The sequence below is a fragment of the Mesoplodon densirostris genome, chromosome X (assembly GCF_025265405.1).
Source record: "Mesoplodon densirostris isolate mMesDen1 chromosome X, mMesDen1 primary haplotype, whole genome shotgun sequence".
NCBI lineage: Eukaryota > Metazoa > Chordata > Mammalia > Artiodactyla > Ziphiidae > Mesoplodon > Mesoplodon densirostris.
In genome coordinates, this window is record NC_082681.1 from 66,671,420 (window position 1) to 66,690,747 (window position 19,328).

The window sequence follows — 19,328 nt, forward strand, 5'->3', positions numbered from 1 at the left end:
CTGAAGATTAAACGGGATGGAATATGGTACTGGAAAAGATAAGAAAGGAGGAGATCAGGAACACAAGTAGAAGCATTAGCTTTAGAAAAGGGGGATGCTTGGCTGAAAAGAGGTAAGTCTTTTTTTTTTTTTTTTTTTTTTTTTTTTTTTTTTTTTTTTTTTTTTTTTTTTTTTTTTTTGCAGTACGCGGGCTTCTCACTGTTGTGGCCTCTCCCGTTGCAGAGCACAGGCTCCGGACGCGCAGGCTTAGTGGCCATGGCTCACGGGCCCAGCTGCTCCACAGCATGTGGGATCCTCCCAGACCGGGGCACGAACCCATGTCCCCTGCATCGGGAGGCAGACTCTCAACCACTGCACCACCAGGGAATCCCAAGAGGTAAGTCTTGAAGGTAGACGGGAAGAAGTTGGGAAAAACTACGTGTAGTAACTTATTTTTTTCTCTATGTCATAGGAGACACAGTCATCGTTGGCAGGTATAGGAGGCTTGAGAATAAAAGGTCTGTAATGCCTCTCCTGGAAAACAGAATAGGAAACCACCCAGGAACCAGTAGAAGGAATGCTAAGCAGCATTGGGGGTCCCATGTAGCATATGTTCCTCTCAAATAGTTAGAGGTATTTTGGGATATTTAAGAGGAGTTAACATAAATAAAACAGAGACAAAGCCAAGCCCAAGTGTCATAAAATATGGATATTTTATTCCAGCTCTGGGAAATGAAAAACAGAGGGGGAGGGAACACATCCTTCCACACACAATTCTAATTTAGCTGACATTAATTCATAAAAGCTAAAGCAAATATACATGTGCATATGTATATATAATTATATACACACACATATTTTTTCAGATTTTAGCCTCATCAGTGTTCATATATTTATTTTTATTTTTTTATAAATACCCTTAAAAATCACCAAATGCATCCTAATACTTCTACCTCTGCCTCCTCATCGATCATTTAGTATTGTTCGGATTGTATTCAATTTGAGTTTTAATCACTTATGTGATTTGTCTAGCTGTACATTAGAAGATATAAGGGAAAAACTTGGTTTAAATTATACTCCATGCATCACAGTTACCCATTACATGATTTTTTTCATCGTTATTCGCAACTTCACACATCTTGTAGTTCTCTATGCAGACTATTTCAGCTTCTAGTGCTGTACATATCTACATCTTCTGGATGGGACTGCCCGTGATCCATGAGCTTGGGGTCAGGCATAAACTGTGTAGCACCTGATAAAGTATTAAAATGAAAAATATTAGTCATTCATTTAACAAATTTCCTGTTGATACAGGGCACACATCAGTGAACAAAACAGATAAAAATGGCTCTCAACATGGACCTAAATTCAAGTTGGGTGAGAGGGACAATAAACTAAATGACATATCAGCAGGTGTAAGTGCTATGCAAAAAAAAAAAAAAAATCAGGAAGGAGGGGCATATGGAGTGCTTGGGTGATTTTCAGTTTTAAATAGGGTGGCCAGGGAAAGCCTTCTATATTTGAGCAAAGAACTGAAGGAGGTGAAGGTGTGAGCCCTGTAGATATCTGAGGGAAATGCCTTACAGGAAGAGCAGGCAGCAAGTGTAATAGAACTTAGGCATGTCTGAGGAGCCATAAATATGGCTAGAAGAGAATCAGCAAGATATGCTGATGGTGGGTGCAATGAGAGTGGTAGGAGGCATGATCAGAAAACAATGGAAGGTCAGGCCACATAGGGCCATGGCAAAGTTTTTCTCCTTATTCTAAGAGATGAGAAGTCTCTGGACAGTTTTGAGCAGAGGAGTGACAATATATTATGTTTTTTAAAAGATTACTCTTGGCTATGGGGAGAAGAGAGTATAGGGAAACAAGCATGGAAGTAGGGAGAGCAGTTAGGAAGCTATTGCAGTACCCCAGGAGGGAGATGCTGATGGCTTTTATTAGGGCAGTAGCAGTGGAGGTGGTGAAAAGGTATTGGATTCTGGATAACTTCTTAAGGTAGAATGGACAAGATTTCCTAAATGGACTCAATATGTTGTGTGACTGAGACTCTAACTTGAGAAACTAGAAGAGTGGAGTTGACATTTACTGAGATAGGGGAAAGTGTAGAACCATGTTTGGGAGGAGGCAAATGAAGTGTTAAGTTTTGGATGTGCTACATTTGAATTGCTAACTAGACATCTGAATACAAATATTGAGTAAGCAGTTAGAAATGTGAATGTAGAGTTCAGCACAGGAGTAGCCTGTGCTGGTTTATTAATTTTACGTTCCTAGCCTATATATGGCATTTACAACTATGAGACCATATGAAGTCTTCCAGAATATCAGAAAAGAGGTCCAAGAAATGAGCCCTTTGGATACTCCAACTTTTTGATGTTAAGAACATTAGGAGAGGAGATTCAAGATGGTGGTGGAGTAGGTGGATGTGGAGTTCATCTCTCTCCACGGGTGCAGCAGGACTACATCTATAGATGGAACAATTCTCACAGAACACCAGCTGAAAACTAGCAGAAGACCTTGGACGAAAGGACTATAAAGATCCCTTCATAACTGGGTAGGATGGAAAAAGAAGGGAGGCGGAGAGAGGAGGCGGGATGGGACCAGCACCCTGGGGTTGGGGAGCTGAAGCAGAGAGATTCCTGAATTTGGGGAAACCCCCTCTGACGGGGAAATCAATTGGGACAGAGGGGACGCATTTGAGGCTGTCGGAAGAGGGTGACACAGCCAATCTGTGGCAGACAGGACAGAGTAAGAAATACAGATGGTCCATACCATGGCCCTATGTACCCCAGACTAGGACATGTGCTCACAGGTGTCCAAGGGGGCTGGGAATTGGTGCGTGGGGATTGGAGAACAGGCCCAGAGCGAGAACTGCTGTTGGCTGTGCAGAGACGGACTGAGGAGACAGGAGGGAGGAAATCCACAGCAGGGAATGCCTATGCAGGAAGACCAGACTACCATGGAAGCAGGGCACTACTGCTGAGTCACACGCAAGGGGAGGAGCCACTATTGTAGCCTCTCTCTCCCCACATGCCAGTGCCTGACAATGACAATAAAAGAAGCCTGCTCAGGGATGGCTCCTGTGCACTGGCTGCTGAGCAAAAAAAAAAAGCCCCCTTAGAGCTGGCCCTCACACACTGGCTGCAGAGTAATAAAAAAAAAAAGCCCTCTCAGGGCTGGCCCTCACCTGCTGCCGGGTGCCAGAAAAACCCTGGCCCGGGCTGGCCCTCATACATCTTATGCTGGGTGCCAGAAAAGGCCCTCACTAGGGCCATCTCTTTTGCCTGTAGCCGCTGGCTTCCCTGTGCACCTGGCACCACCAGGGCTCCTGTGATCCAAGCAGTCATACCACCTCTGTGCCTGGTCCTCCCGGGGCTGACCCAAGAGCTCCAAGGCAGCCTCAGGACAAGACATCTGTGGGTGGACCACACATAGAGGTGGGGATAAAACCAAAGCTGAAACTCAGGGATGGGGTGATTAAGGAAGAAGACTGAAAATCTTTCCATTAGCTGTACAAACTGCAGATTAAATCCTTGCAATCAGCTAGGTAGACTCTGCATCTATGGAATATCTGAGTAGACAGTGAGTGTTCCCACAACTGAAAATGGTCTAGCTCTGGCAGCTGTGGAATTTGGGGGCAAGTGCACACAGGAATTGGGCCAGATCAGAGTCAGAGTGGTACCCACAGGGCCCACAGCAGGTCCAGAGACCAGCCCAAAGGCAGAGGAGAGGCTCTTGGGCTGTGGTTCACACCGTGTGCAAGGACAATTACTGTGGAGACCCCAGGGAAACATAATTATTACTATTAATTTTTATTATGTTTTGATTCCTTCTGTTGTTGGTTCTAGATATTTTTTGTTTCTTTTTCTGTTTTTGTTTGTTGTTTCTTTTTTTTTAGTGTTTTGGGATCTCTGTGTTTTATAACATATTTTTATTTTTTAATATATTTCTATTTATACTTTGCTTTTCTGTTGTGTTATTTTCCCTTCTTTTCCTCTTTTTCTTTAATGTGTTTTTCTTTTTAAAATATATTTCGATTTCTACTTTGCTTTTCTGTTGTCCTATTTTTTCCCTTTCTATTTTATTATTATTATTTATTATTATTATTATTTTCTTTTTTGCAGTATGCGAGCCTCCCACTGTTGTAGCCTCTCCTGTTGCAGAGCACAGGCTCCAGACGCACAGGCTCAGCGGCCATGGCTCACGGGCCCAGCCGCATGTGGGATCCTCCTGGACCAGGGCACGAACCCGTGTCCCCTGCATTGGCAGGTGGACTCTCAACAACTGCGCCACTAGGGAAGTCCTTATTATTATTTTTTAAAATCATTTTTATCGGTTTGTTCTGTTTCCTTGCTGTATTCTTCAGTTGGCTGGCACACTGCTTTGGTTTTGTTTTTAGGTTATGTGTTTTTGTTAGTTTTAATCCTAATTGTTTGATTTCATTTTTGAGTTCTTCTATTTGTCTGGTTGTTCTCTTGCTTTTTGTTGTATTTGGCTCTGTTTTTGTTTCTTTTATGTGTATGTGTTTCCTTGTTTCTGTTTTTGTTTGATTTTCCTTTTACCATTTCTCTGGGGTTTTGTTTGTCCCTTTTTTTTACTTTAATATGTTTCCCATTTTATTATTTTTTATAGTTCTGTTTCTACATTGCTTTTCTGTTGTTCTGCCTTCTTTCCCCTTTATCTTTTTTAAATATCATTTTTGTCAGTTTGTTTTGTTTCTCTGCTTCATCCTTCAGTTGCCGCTCTGCTTTGGTTTTGTTTTTTGGTTTTGAGTTTTTGTCAGCTTTCTTCTTAATTCTTTGATTTTGTTCTTGGGTTCTTTGGTTTGTCTGGTCTCTTGCTATTTGATTTATCTGGCTCTGTTTTTGTTTCGTGTGTGTGTGTGTGTGTGTGTGTGTGTGTGTTTCCTTGTTTCTGTTTCTGTTTGTTTGATTTTACTCTTTACCATTTGTCAGGGGTTTTGTTAGTGTTTTTCTTTTTTGTTTTTTTTTTGAATCCCCTTTATCGCAGGGATGAGCGACTTGTGGGGTCTTGGTCCCTCGACCAGAAGTCAGTCCTGAGGCTCTGGAGTGGGAGCACTGAGTCGAGGATGCTGGACCACTAGAGAATTCCCAGTCCCAGGGAAGATTAATCACCTAGAGCTCTCATGGAGGCCTCTATCTGAATCTAAGGGCCAGCTCCACCCAACTGCCAGCAGCTCCCAGTGCTGGATGCCTCACACCAAACAACAAACAAGATAGGAACACAAACCCACCCGTCAGCACACAGACTACCTAAAGTCATACTAAGCTCACAGACACACCAAAACACACCATCTGACACGGCCCTGCTCACCAGAGGGAAAAGACCCAGCTCCACCACCAGAATGCAGGCACCAGTCCCTCCCATCAGGAAGCCTACACAAGACACTGGACCAACCCCACCACCAGTGGCAGAGAAGAGAATCAAGAGGAACTACAACCCTGCAGCCTAGTGAAAGGAGACTTCAAATACTGTAAATTAGACAAAATGCGAAGACAGAGAAATATCTTACAGGCAAAAGAGCAAAATAAAAACCCACAAGACCAAATAAATGAAGAGGAAATAGGCAAACTACCTGAAAAAGAACTCAGATGATGATAGTAAAGATGATCCAAAATCTTGGAAATAGAATAAAGACAAGAATGTTTAACAAGGACCTAGAAGAACTAAACAGCAAACAAACAGTGATGAACAACACAATAACTGTAATTAAAAATACTCTAGAAGGAATCAATAGCAGAATAACTGAGGCAGAAGAACGGATGAGTTGGAAGATAGAATGGTGGAAATAACTGCTGAGTATCAGAATAAAGAAAAAAGAATGAAAAGAATGGAGGCCAGTCTCAGAGACCTCTGGGACAACATTAAGCACACCAACATTCAAATTATAGGCATCCCAGAAGAAGAAGGAAAAAAGAAAAGTTCTGAGAAAATATCTGAAGAGATTATAGTTGGAAGCTTCCCCAACATGGGAAGGGAAATAGTCAATCAAGTCCAGGGAGTGCAAAGAGTCCCATACAGGATAAACCCAAGGAGAAACACACCAAGACACATATTAATCAAACTAGCAAAAATTAAGCACAAAGAAAAAATATTAAAAGCAGGAATGGAAAAGCAACAAATAACATACAAGGGAATCCCCATAAGGTTAACAGCTGATCTTTCAGCAGAAACGCTACAGGCCAGAAGGCAGTGGCAGGACATATTTAAAGTGATGAAAGGGAAGAAGCTACAACCAAGATTACTCTACTCAGCAAGGATCTCGTTCAGATTTGATGGAGAAATCAAAAGAGAATTCAGCACCACCAAACCAGCTTTACAACAAATGCTAAAGGAACTTCTCTAGGCTGGAAACACAAGAGAAGGACAAGACCTATAATAACAAACCCAAAACAATTAAGAAAATGGGAATAGGAACATACATATCAATAATTACCTTAAATGTAAATGGATTAAATGCTCCAACCAAAAGATACAGACTGGCTGAATGGATACAAAAACAAGACCCATATATATGCTGTCTACAAGAGACCCACTTCAGACTTAGGGACACACACCGACTGAAAGTGAGGGGATGGCAAAAGATATTCCATGCAAAGGGAAATCAAAAGAAAGCTGGAGTAGCAATTCTCATATCAGACAAAATAGACTTTAAAATAAAGACTATTAGAATAGACAAAGAAGGACACTACATAATGATCAAAGGATCAATCCAAAAATAAGATATAACAATTGTAAATATCTATGCACCCAACATAGGAGCACCTCAATACACAAGGCAAATGATAACAGCCATAAAAGGGGAAATCAACAGTAACACAATAATAGTAGGCAACTTTAACACCCGACTTACACCAATGGACAGACATCATTCAAACCCAAAATAAATAAGGAAACACAAGCTTTAAATGACACAACAGACCAGATGGACCTAATTGATATTTATAGGACATTCCATCCAAAAACAACAGAATACACTTTCTTCTCAAGTGAACATGGAACATTCTCCAGGATAGATTACATCTTTGGTCACAAATCAAACCTTGGTAAATTTAAGAAAATTGAAATTTTATCAAGCATCTTTTCTAACCACAACACTATAAGACTAGATATCAATTACAGGAAAAAATCTGTAAAAAATACAAATGGAGGGTAAACAATATGCTACTAAACAACCAAGAGATCACTGAAGAAATTAAAAAGGAAATTAAAAAATTACCTAGAAATAAATGACAATGAAAACATGACGACCCAAAACCTACGGGATGCAGCAAAAGCTCTTCTAAGGGGGAAGTTTATAACAATACAATCCTACCTCAAGAAACAAGAAAAATCTGAAATAAACACAACAACCCTGGCTCTTCTGTAAAATGGGGTTTAGAGCAGTAACAATGTTAATTATTTATTTTTATTTTTATTTTTTTATTTTTTAAATTTTTTTTTAAGAAGATGTTGGGGGTAGGAGTTTTTATTAATTAATTAATTTATTTTTGCTGTGTTGCGTCTTCATTTCTGTGTGAGGGCTTTCTCTAGTTGTGGCAAGCGGGGGCCACTCTTCATTGCGGTGCGCGGGCCTCTCACTATCGCGGCCTCTTGTTGCGGAGCACAGGCTCCAGACGCGCAGGCTCAGTAGTCGTGGCTCACGGGCCTAGTTGCTCCGCGGCATGTGGGATCCTCCCAGACCAGGGCTCGAACCCGTGTCCCCTGCATTAGCAGGCAGATTCTCAACCACTGCGCCACCAGGGAAGCCCTATTTATTTTTAGTATTCAACATAATGCACACAAAGTGGTACATACAATACCCGGTTCATGGTAAGTAGGTAAGAACAATTTTTATATTTACTTTGTGACATAAGACTAAAAATATTTTTTTACAAACTTGTTTTTATTTTAAATGTTTTTCAAACTCTGATTCATTTTGAAATGATTTTTTTTTACATTTGGAAGACACACCTTTTTTCCATAGAGGAATTTACTTTCCAGTTTTATGATGAAAATGAAGGGGAAAAACTTACATAGCTATTTATTTTACACCTACCTTTTCAGAAACAGTTTCTGCTTTATAAACTGGGATAGACCTATATGTAATTTCACCACTAAGTATATTTTTAAAACAGCCAGATCTTAAATAATCACTATCTATGACATTAATACAGTTCTCCACAGACAGATTTTTAACCTGGGATCCCTTTGGGGGAGGGAGGTCTGTGGATAGAATTCATGTGATCTACGAAGTTGAATGGGGGAAATTTGTCTTTATTTTCATTAACCTTTGACTGAAGATGAACGTTTTCTTCGATAATGAATGCAGGCAACAAACCACAATACTACTGACGTACTTAGACTTTGTCACTAATAGAAATCACAGATAATCACACTGCAGTTGCAGATATCTTGAAATATTTATACTTACTACTACTTCAAAATTATAGCCTTAATCAGATATGTTGTTAGATATTGTTGATTAACACAATTAAGGAAGCTCATACATTACTATGTATTTTAGTTTATGCATTTAAAACATTCTGAGAAGGGGTCTGTAGCACACAGAAAAGGTTAAGCTTAGTGGTTCTGTCTGCTTCTTTCCCAAATGCATCTTTACTGCCACCTGGTGGAAGCCTTTGCTCAGTACAAGTGAAAAGTATACTACGAAATAGTTTAATCAATGTTTTTTTTTTATCAAACAAATAATTATTTTGTGTAACTCTGAATGTGTCTAATTTTCTTAACAATGTCCACCAATTGACTAAGTTCTCTAACACTTCTACTCACTACCTTAATTTATATTCTTGTCCAAAATCTGGTCAAAGGGTCAGATCACCTAAATTTGAAAGGCTCCTTTGCCTTTAGAGCTCCACCTCTCAAAATTTGTTGAAAGGCTTCAAATTTTTAGTTTATCTATAGCTTATGTCAGATATTATTAACTAGAGGAATATGCATAGAGAATTCCCTGTGGAGCTTTTCCTACAATCCACCTGCTTGGAGGCCTCACCTCTGGAGATTCTGATTTATAATTCTTGTTAGAGAGAGTTTTAGGAAAAAAGAACTCAAGAAATTGTGATGTGGATCCCTCTAGTTTAGAGCCATTCAACCTAGGTCATTTGATTTCTGCCTTTTTTTGTTTTTAAAGGGTCATCTCATGCTTTTCTGAATAATTAAGGATTATATCTTTCCTCTTAGAAATTTCTTCATCCCTTTTGATCCAGGGCTCTCTGTCCTCCTAAAGAATTACCAATCATAAAAACTCTTCTTGAATCTCAATCCCCTAATCGTTGTAATGATTTTCTTTATACTTTATAATAAAAACAATAATAAATTATTTATTTAATAATAAATAAAAAACAATTTATGCTTAGTTCTTTTTTTAGTAGACTTCAAAAAAAGCTGGTGTTATACAAACAGGAAAGGAATAAAGATATTTAAAGTTATAAAACAGTAATGAATTATTATCTCAAATAGCCATTAGGTGTTATCTGTTCACTGATAATTTGGTTCACACCTTATCTCATTTATATTTTAAGCAAGTTAGGTACCAAAAAAATAGGACAGATCACTAATAAATTGCTGAGTGAAGTTACGAATGTTAGAGATTCTATTTTTGTTTCTTTTGTATAAAATTGGGATGATAGCTCAGCTTTTCAGTAACTGAAACACTAAAAGATATTAGTCATTGCAAAGTAATTTCACATGCTGTTCTATTCTTTCCATTCTTTTTTCTCTCTGTACTTCAGTTTGGCTATTTTTTTTTTATTGTCCTGTATTTGAGTTCATTATTTCTGTCCTCTTTTTGTAAACGATCTGCTATTGAACCCATCCAATGAGTTCATAATTTCATGTACTGTATTTTTCACATCTAGAATATCCACTTGATTTTTTAATAGATTTCAACTTTCTGTGAAATTCTCCATCTTTATCCATTTTGTTCATCATGTTTTCCATTTGACATATTAGTCATAGTTAAAGTGCTTTTTTGCTAACTTCAATATTTAGATCACCTGTGGGTCTGCTGTTATATTTTTTCTCTTTTGTTAGTCACATCTTCCTGCCTCTTTGCATGACTAGTATTTTATTTGTATGGTGGACACTGTGTAAAAAAGAACTGAAGAAGCTCCAGATGATATCATTGGCCAGAGGGGGGACCCTTTTCCTCCTTTAGGAAGGGTGAAGTACTTATCATCTCACTCCAATCAGGCACTGAGCTGAGCTGCAGTTATAGTAAGAGACAGTCAACCTCTGGTTCCTCCCTCCTCCTCAGGTATGATACTCTCTAGCTTCTGATTGACAGCCTGAGTTTCTGTCTCCCTCACACTGAAAGACTGTAGGAAATTTGGTTTTGCCCTTCAGGGTTTTGAGTTTGACTATTTAGTGTTATGACCCATAAAATAATCTGGGAAATATCAAGAGGGGAAGATGAGTCATGTAGGTATGGCACACATCATCCCTCTAAAACAGAAATCAGCAAACTTCGTTTGCACAGGGCCAAAGTAAATATTTTCAACTTTGTAAACCATAAGGTCTCCATCAAAACCACTCAACTCTGCCATTTTAGGGTGAAAGCAGCCACAGACAAGACAATACACAATGAGTGGGGATGTGTTCCAATAAGACTTCATTTATTTATGGACACTGGAATTTGAATTTCATACAATTTTAACTTGTCATAAAATATTTCTATTGATTTTTAAACTATTTTAATCACATAGGAACCATTTGTGGAATGTACAAAAATAGTCCATGAGCCAGATTTGCCACAGGGTCCATAGTTTGCCAACCTCTAAGAGGGACATTAATCTTGTGAGACTGTGAGAGATTTCATTCTGCTTTCATCAGATTTTGAAGAGGTCCATGTCACCAAATCTCTGAATTTGTGATTCCCAAAATAAGTTATTGGCATAAATGTATATGGATGATAGAGAACAACCAAACTCATATTAAGAGCCATGATATATAGTTGGACAGTACACCCAATCTATTCTGTATGGTGAGAAGTGGTGGCCATGGCTAGGTTCCCTAGCTAAGTAATGTGCTCCCAAAGTGTGCTCAATGACAATAAATTTGTTTTTGGGCAAAATGGCTAATTACTCTAGGCCAATGATAATGATATCTTCTAACACTTACTGAGAACTTAGTATGTGCTTGACATTGTACTTTTTGCTTTACATGCAATATCTCATTTAATCCTCACAACAAGCATGTCAGAAAAACACTATTATTGTCCTCCTTTTACAGATGAGGAGACCAAGGCTTGAGGTATTAGATAACTTGCCCCAGGCAATAAAACTAGTAAATGTTGGATTTAGGATTCAGATCCAGGTTCTATTCTAAAACCTGTACTCATAATCACTACTGTTTTCTGTGTCTTGGACCTTTGGGATTGCATGTGAAATGTGGAAATAGTCTCAAGGGTCTCAAGTATAACCAACTCTGAATACTATATGATAAGGATGAATAGTACTGGGTATCTCTCTCCTCTAAATGTCTCCTTAGAATGCTTTTCATATACCACATTACCCATGACAGGCAGGCAAAATGTTCCAGAATCCAGATGTGTGAAGAAAAGACATTGGCTGGGGATGGTTTGGTCCCATTGTGAAGCTGGAACATCTCCACAAAGATCTCTGGAGTTGACAGACATTTAGAGAAATGACCAGATATATTATATGCCTGTGGGAATACGATCAACTGGGGATTACTCAGAGAGAGTCTAAAAACTGTATAACTTATCTTGATTAGAAAGGAGACGTGACAGGAAATAGTAAAACTCAAATCAGGTTTGTTACTCAGTGACAGCTTTTATAAAGATTAAGTAAGAGAGGAGGAGGCTGAAATTAGAGACTAAACTCTGGCTTTAAATTAGATAATCTATATGCAATGGAAAGAGCTGGGACTTTGGTGTCAGTAATATCTAGACTATAAACACAACTCTATTCATAAACCATAATTTTGGGCAAGTTACTTAAGCTCCCTGAGTCTCAGTCTCTTTATCATAAAACAATTATAATTACATATATACCAGAGTATTTTTGTTTGTTTGTTTTGCTTTTTGGGAGAGGATTTAATAACATAACATACTAACAGCTCTTTGCACCACAGTAGTTGCTCAGTAAAAGGGAGATATTTTCATTATTCCCTAATTCTCTACCTCTGAGTTGGTCCTATTTCCTTTGTAATAAGACAACTTAATGCATAGTACCATTTACTTGGTACAGATAAACAAACCTACATAAACAAGTGACTGGTGAGTTATGCGAATACACTACTGAAATGGTATTAAACACTCTGTTACTTTCTTTTTGATCACAGTAAAACCATGGTAGTATTTGCCTAGGAAGTATAATTGTCACTATTTGGTCCCACAAAGTATTAATTGCCTGTATCTAATACTAGCAAAGATATTAGCATTATATAACTTGTGTTATTTTTACTATTTGATGCTGAAAGTTCTCCTAGTATCTAAAATAAATAAAACTGATGGTAGAAGAGAAGACTGATACAGGTAGAGAGCACAAGAAATGGAAACCTGATATTTCTTCTATGTAGATGTGACTCGTTATAGCCTGTAAACTGGTAGAATCCAGAAAGACACATTTTCCTCCACCTGATTAAAAATCTCACATCTATAAATTGATTAAATGATTCACTCACCCAACCAGCCAGTGCTATTCTCTACTCCCATATGCCAAGAACTATGTTATGAGCTATGTGGCAATTAGAAAAAGTTCCACATACTTGAGTACCTCATAACCTAAAAAGATACACAGACTAGAGATATGAGAAAGACAAAACATTTATGAGGAAAACACATAAATAAGTTCAAACTACTAATTATAATATTATACAATTATTTAAGAAAAGAATGAAAACAAAATTGAATTATTCCAAACAAACCTGAGGTGGATTCTGATTTGGTCTTTGTTTCAGAGCTGAGTTCTGTTGACAAAGGCACTGAATGTTTCAGGTTGTGAGTTGTTTTTGCAGGTATTTCTATTTCATCAGAGCTTCCTAGCTGTTTACCAAAAAGGATTTTTCCTTGATAAGTAAATCATTTTACTAAAAGAATAAAATATCTTAAAAAATTATAGCATGCAAAGGTAGTATATTCCTTCATCTCTTTTCAATCCATCCTTGACTTCTGTCTAGGACTCTCATTACAAGCTAAAACCCACCCAAACAAAACTCAAAATCTACCTTTTCGGTCCATTTAAACTCTACCTTAGTTTTTTCTTTAGGTTCAGGAAGTGACTCTTTTTTGTTGTTTTTTGTCCACAATGATTTAACTGCTTCATAAATTTGCTGGCTTGCAGCATATGCCTTTTTCCCAGTTACCTAATTAAAACAAAAAGGGAGTCAAATAATATACACTTTTAAAAGTTAAAATAACAAATACTAAAAAATTTACATCTGGTATTTTATATGAACACCCAGGTCAGAATCAATAATAAAGATCTAAATCTCTAGATCATGATAACACAAAGCCTCATTTTCTATATCTTATATGAAAAATTATTTGCCTCATGTAAAAGGCTAAAATATATATAGTTAGTAAAACACCAAGAGTGAATCCTAACGTAAACTATGGACTTTGGGTGATAATAATGTGTCAGTGTAGGCTCATCAATTGTAAAAAATTAGGAGACTCATTAGCACAGTAGGTAGTGCACAGCCTCATAATTGTAAACAATGTATCCCTCTGGTGAGGATGTTGATAATGGAGGAGGCTATGCATGTGTGGGTGCAGGGGGTGTACCAGAAATCTCTGTACTTTCTCCTTAATTTTGTCATGAATCTAAAAGTACTCTAAAAAATAATAAAGTCTTAAAAATGTATAGTTTGCATTCACACTGTAACGTGAATTTAAAACTCTGTCTGTTTAATAGGAGTTTGGGAAAGACAGTTTGAGATAACAAACAGCTGACTGAGAAAAAGATTTTAAGATGCTACAAAGTTAATGCTTTTGCTTAAATTTTTATGTTGTTTTCTCCAATCATAAAGAAAAATAATTAATGTATTTCTCTACACAATAATACTTTTTTGGTAGAAACGTGAAATAAACAATGAACTACAAACACACTAAAGCAGAGGCTAGGATGCTGACTGAATTCCTGAAGCTGCTATTATTTTCATTCATATTTCTTTCCCTCTGGAAAAAATCTCTTTCTGATTCCTCCTTTCTATTCTTTTCCCACCTTTTTTTTTCTTATCGTTAAAGTAATGTTAATAGCTATTGATTTCTCAAACTTTAAAGAGGTTTTGAGGTGCTTTCTAGTTTTACACTTTCTATAAACATAAATTTTTAAAAACTATGTTTTTCTTCCTTAAATAGAAATATTTTTTATTATTTTTGCTAAGTATATATCTATACCTAAGAAAAATCAGTCAATCCACTAGTAATGGAAGTCCTCTTCCTCCTCTCAGTGTAACCTTTGTTAACAACTGTATGGATATTCTTCTTGAATTTTTACTCTTTTATGTTCATGATATATGCACACACATAGCATTTTAAAACAAACAGAATGTTGATACTTATACATCTACCAAAGGGATGACGTAGATCTATATGCACTGACATGGATAGAAATCCATGATGAACCACTGAATTGCAAAAAAGAGAAGAAAGAATAGATTATAAACTACAATCTCAATTATGTTTTAAATTAACATTTAAAATAAACTGCCCACACATACACTTTTTTTTCCTTTTTAAACACAAATGGAATCAGGTGATACATATTATTTTGAGGTGTGATTTTTTAAAAGCTTAACAATATGTCACAGAGATGTTTCCAAATCAGTTTATATGCCAGTAGATCTGCTTTTAACAGCCACACAGATAGTATTCTATATGGATACATCACAATTTGTTTAACAAATCCCCTATTGATGGGCATATGGGCATTATGATTTGTTTAACAAATCCCTTGTTGATGGGCATATGGAATACTTCCCTTTTTATCCTGGCAATTATAAGCCTGCCGTAATTAGCACCATTACACAAATAACTGGGACCATATACTGTTGTGGTATTTCCTTGGAAACATTTCTAGATGTGAAATATCTGGATTAAAGATTATATACATTTTAATTTTTGATAATACTGCCACATTGTCTCTAGAAAGTCAGCGCTATACTGTAGCAATTTACACTCCCACCAAGAGTATATATGTTTTCCAACCCCATTTACCAGCAGAACTGTTAAGATTTTTTAAAAATCTTTGTCAAATGGAAAGGCAAAAAAGCAGTATCTAAATGATTAATTAAATATTCATTTATTTGATTGCTGATGAAGTTAAGCATCTTTCATATATTAGACCATTTATGTTTCTTATTTTGTGGATTGCTTGTTCATATACTTTTCTTAGAGAGCATTCATCCTTTTCATATCGAGTTATAGAAGCTTTTAATATACAGAAGGATATTATTAAATCATTTGTTAATATGTTGCAAATAGTTCTTCCAGTTTTTCATTTACCCATTAACTTCGTATATGGTATACTGTAGCCAAAAGAAATGTATCACTTTTTTTTTTTTTTTTTTTTTTTTTTTTTTTTTGCGGTATGCGGGCCTCTCACTGTTGTGGCCTCCCCCGTTGCGGAGCACAGGCTCTGGACGCGCAGGCTCCGGACGCGCAGGCTCAGCGGCCATGGCTCACGGGCCCAGCCGCTCCGCGGCATATGGGATCCTCCCAGACCGGGGCACGAACCCGTATCCCCTGCATCGGCAGGCGGACTCTCAACCACTTGCGCCACCCGGGAGGCCCTGTATCACTTTGATGTAGTAAAATATACTCATTTGTTTTCTTCGATGACTTCTGGATTGTGTTTTGCTTAAGAAAGCCTTTCCTATCTCAAGATTACACAAAAATTCCTCATTTCTCTTCTAACATTTTATAGCATTATATTTTACCATTAGACCTTTATTCCACCTGCAATTTATTTTTGCATGATATTTAGGAAAGGCCTAAGTATTTTTCCAAAAAGCCAATTATTCCAACACATTTCTTGAAGAGTCCATCTTTTCTTTCTTTCTTTTTTTTTTTCTTATTCCCAGTTAAGTTTACTATCCTTTTTTTTTTAAACATCTTTAGTGGAGTATAATTGCTTTACAATGGTGTGTTAGTTTTTCCTTTATAACAAAGTGAATCAGTTATACATACACATATGTTCCCATATCTCTTCCCTCTTGCGTCTGCCTCCCTCCCACCTGCCTTATCCCACCCCTCTAGGTGGTCACAAACCACCGAGCTGATCTCCCTGTGCTATGCAGCTGCTTCCCACTAGCAATCTATTTTACGTTTGGTAGTGTATATATGTCCATTCCATTCTCTCACTTTGCCACAGCTTACCCTTCCCCCTCCACATATACTCAAGTCCATTCTCTAGTAAGTCTGTGTATTTATTCCCATCTTACCCCTAGGTTCTTCATGACCTTTTTTATTCTTTCTTAGATACCATATATATGTGTTAGCATACAGTATTTGTTCTTCTCTTTCTGACTTACTTCACTCTGTATGACAGTCTCTAGGTCCATCCACATCACTACAAATAACTCAGTTTCATTCCCTTTTACGGCTGAGTAATATTCCATTGTAAATATGTGCCACATCTTCTTTATCCATTTATCTGTTGATGGACACTTAGGTTGCTTCCATATCCTGGCTATTGTAAATAGAGTTGCAATGAACATTTTGGTACATGACTCTTTTTGAATTATGGTTTTCACAGGGCATATGCCCAGTAGTGGGACTGTTGAGTCATATCGTAGTTCAATTTTTAGTTGATTAAGGAACCTCCATACTGTTAGCCATAGGGGCTGTATCAATTTACATTCCCACCAACAGTGGAAGAGGGTCCCATTTTCTCCACACCCTCTCCAGAATTTATTTTTCTAGATTTTTTGATGATGGCCATTCTGACCGCTGTGAGATGATATCTCATTGTAGTTTTGATTTGCATTTCTATAACGGTTAATGATGTTGAGCATTCTTTCATGTGTTTGTTTGCAGTCTGTATATCTTCTTTGGAGAAATGTCTATTTAGGTCTTCTGCCCTTTTCTGGACTGGGTTGTTTGTTTTTTTGTTATTGAGCCGCATGAGCTGCTTGTAAATTTTGGAGATTAATCCTTTGTCAATTGCTTCATTTGCAAATATTTTCTCCCATTCTGAGGGTTGTCTTTTGGTCTTGTTTACGGTTTCCTTTGCTGTGCAAAAGCTTTTAAGTTTAATTACGTCCCATTTGTTTATTTTTGTTTTTATTTCCATTTCTCTAGGAGATGGGTCAAGAAGGATCTTGCTGTGATTTATGTCATAGAATGCTCTGCATATGTTTTCCTCTAAGAGTTTGATAGTGTCTGGCCTTATATTTAGGTCTTTAACCCATTGTGAGTTTACTTCTTTGTATGTTGTTAGGGAATGCTCTAATTTCATACATTGTTTTTCTTTTTTTTTTTTGCGGTACACGGGCCTCTCACTGTTGTGGCCTCTCCTATTTTGGAGCACAGGCTCTATATGCGCAGGCTCAGCGGCCATGGCTCACAGGCCCAGCCGCTCCACGGCATGTGGGATCTTCCTGGACTGGGACACGAACCCGTGTCCCCTGCATCGGCAGGCAGACTCTCAACCAATGTGCCACGAGGGAAGCCCTAATTTCATACTTTTACATGTACCTTTCCAGTTTTCCCAGCACCACTTATTGAAGATATTGTCTTTTCTCCACTGTATAATCTTGCCTGCTTTAGCAAAGATAAGGTGACCATATGTGCGTGGGTTTATCTCTGGGCTTTCTATCCTGTTTCATTGATCTATATTTCTGTTTTTTGGCCAGTAACATACTGTCTTGATTACTGCAGCTTTGTAGTACAGTCTGAAGTCAGGGAGCCTGATCCTTCCAGCTCTGTTTTTTGTTCTCAAGATGCTTTGGCTATTCGGGGTCGTTTTTGTTCCATACAAATTATGAAACTTCTTGTTCTAGTTCTGTGAAAAATGCCAGTGGTAGTTTGATAGGGATTACATTCAATATGTAGATTGCTTTGGGTAGTAGAGTCATTTTCACAATGTTGATTCTACCAGTCCAAGAACATGGTATATCTCTCCATCTGTTTGTATCATCTTTATTTTCTTTCATCAGTGTCTTATAATTTTCTGCATACATGTCTTTTGTCTTGGTAGGTAGGTTTATTCCTAGATACTTTATTCTTTTTGTTGCAATGTTAAATGGGAGTGTTTTCTTAATCTCACTTTCAGATTTTTCATCATTAGTGTAAAGGAATGCCAAGGATTTCTGTGCATTAATTTTGTATCCTGCTAATTTACCAAATTCATTGATTAGTTCCAGTAGTTTTCTGGTAGCATCTTTAGGATTCTCTATGTATAGTATCATGCCATCTGCAAACAGTGACAGGTTTACTTCTTCTTTTCCTATTTGGATTCCTTTTATTTCTTTTTCTTCTCTGATTGCTGTGGCTAAAACTTCCAAAACTATGTTGAATAAGAGTGGTGAGAGTGGGAGACCTTTTCTTTTTCCTGATCTTAGTGGAAATGGTTTCAGTTTTTCACCATTGAGGACGATGTTCCCTGTGGGTTTGTCATAGATGGCCTTTATTATGTTGAGGAAAGTTCCCTCTATGACTACTTTATGAAAGTTGTTTATCATAAATGGGTGTTGAATTTTGTCAAAAGCTTTCTCTGCACCTATTGAGATGGTCATATGGTTTTTCTCCTTCAATTTGTTAATTTGGTGCATCACGTTCACTGATTTGCATATATTGAAGAATCCTTGCATTCCTGGGATAAACCCCAATTGATCATAGATATGATCCTTTTAATGTGCTATTGGATTCTGTTTGCTAGTATTTTGTTGAGGTGTTTTGAATCTTTGTTCATCAGTGATATTGGCCTGTAGTTATCTTTCTTTGTGACATCTTTGTCTGCTTTTGGTGTCAGAGTGATGGTGGCCTCATACAATGAGTTTAAGAGTGTTCCTCCCTCAGCTATATTTTGGAAGAGTTTGAGAAGGATAGGTGTTAGCTCTTCTCTAAATGTTTGATAGAATTCGCCTGTGAAGCCACCTGGTCCTGGGCTTTTGTTTGTTGGAAGACTTTAAATCACAGTTTCAATTTCAGTGTTTGTGATTGGTCTGCTCAAATTTACTATTTCTTCCTGGTTCAGTTGCGACAGGTTATGCATTTCTAAGAATTTGTCCATTTCTTCCAGGTTGTTCCTTTTATTGGCATAGAGTGGCTTGTAATAATCTCTCATGATCCTTTGTGTTTCTGCAGTGTCAGTTGTTACTTATCCTTTTTTATTTCCAATTCTATTGATCTGAGTCCTCTC

At 37.5% G+C, this 19,328-nt stretch overlaps 1 protein-coding gene across 2 annotated transcripts in view; it reads right to left on the reverse strand.

Moving 5' to 3' along the window:
- Positions 1-673: 673 nt before the first annotated feature.
- The window catches only part of APOOL (apolipoprotein O like), a 95,896-nt gene continuing 77,241 nt past the window's right edge, over positions 674-19,328 (reverse strand). For both annotated transcript variants that reach the window (XM_060087317.1, XM_060087316.1), the window contains 3 exons: positions 13,213-13,326; positions 12,889-13,006; positions 674-1,231 (listed from right to left, as the gene is read on the reverse strand). In XM_060087317.1, the coding sequence (XP_059943300.1) occupies positions 1,143-1,231; positions 12,889-13,006; positions 13,213-13,326 (321 nt within the window). In that variant the 3' untranslated portion in view covers positions 674-1,142. The remainder of the gene's footprint in view (positions 1,232-12,888; positions 13,007-13,212; positions 13,327-19,328) is intronic.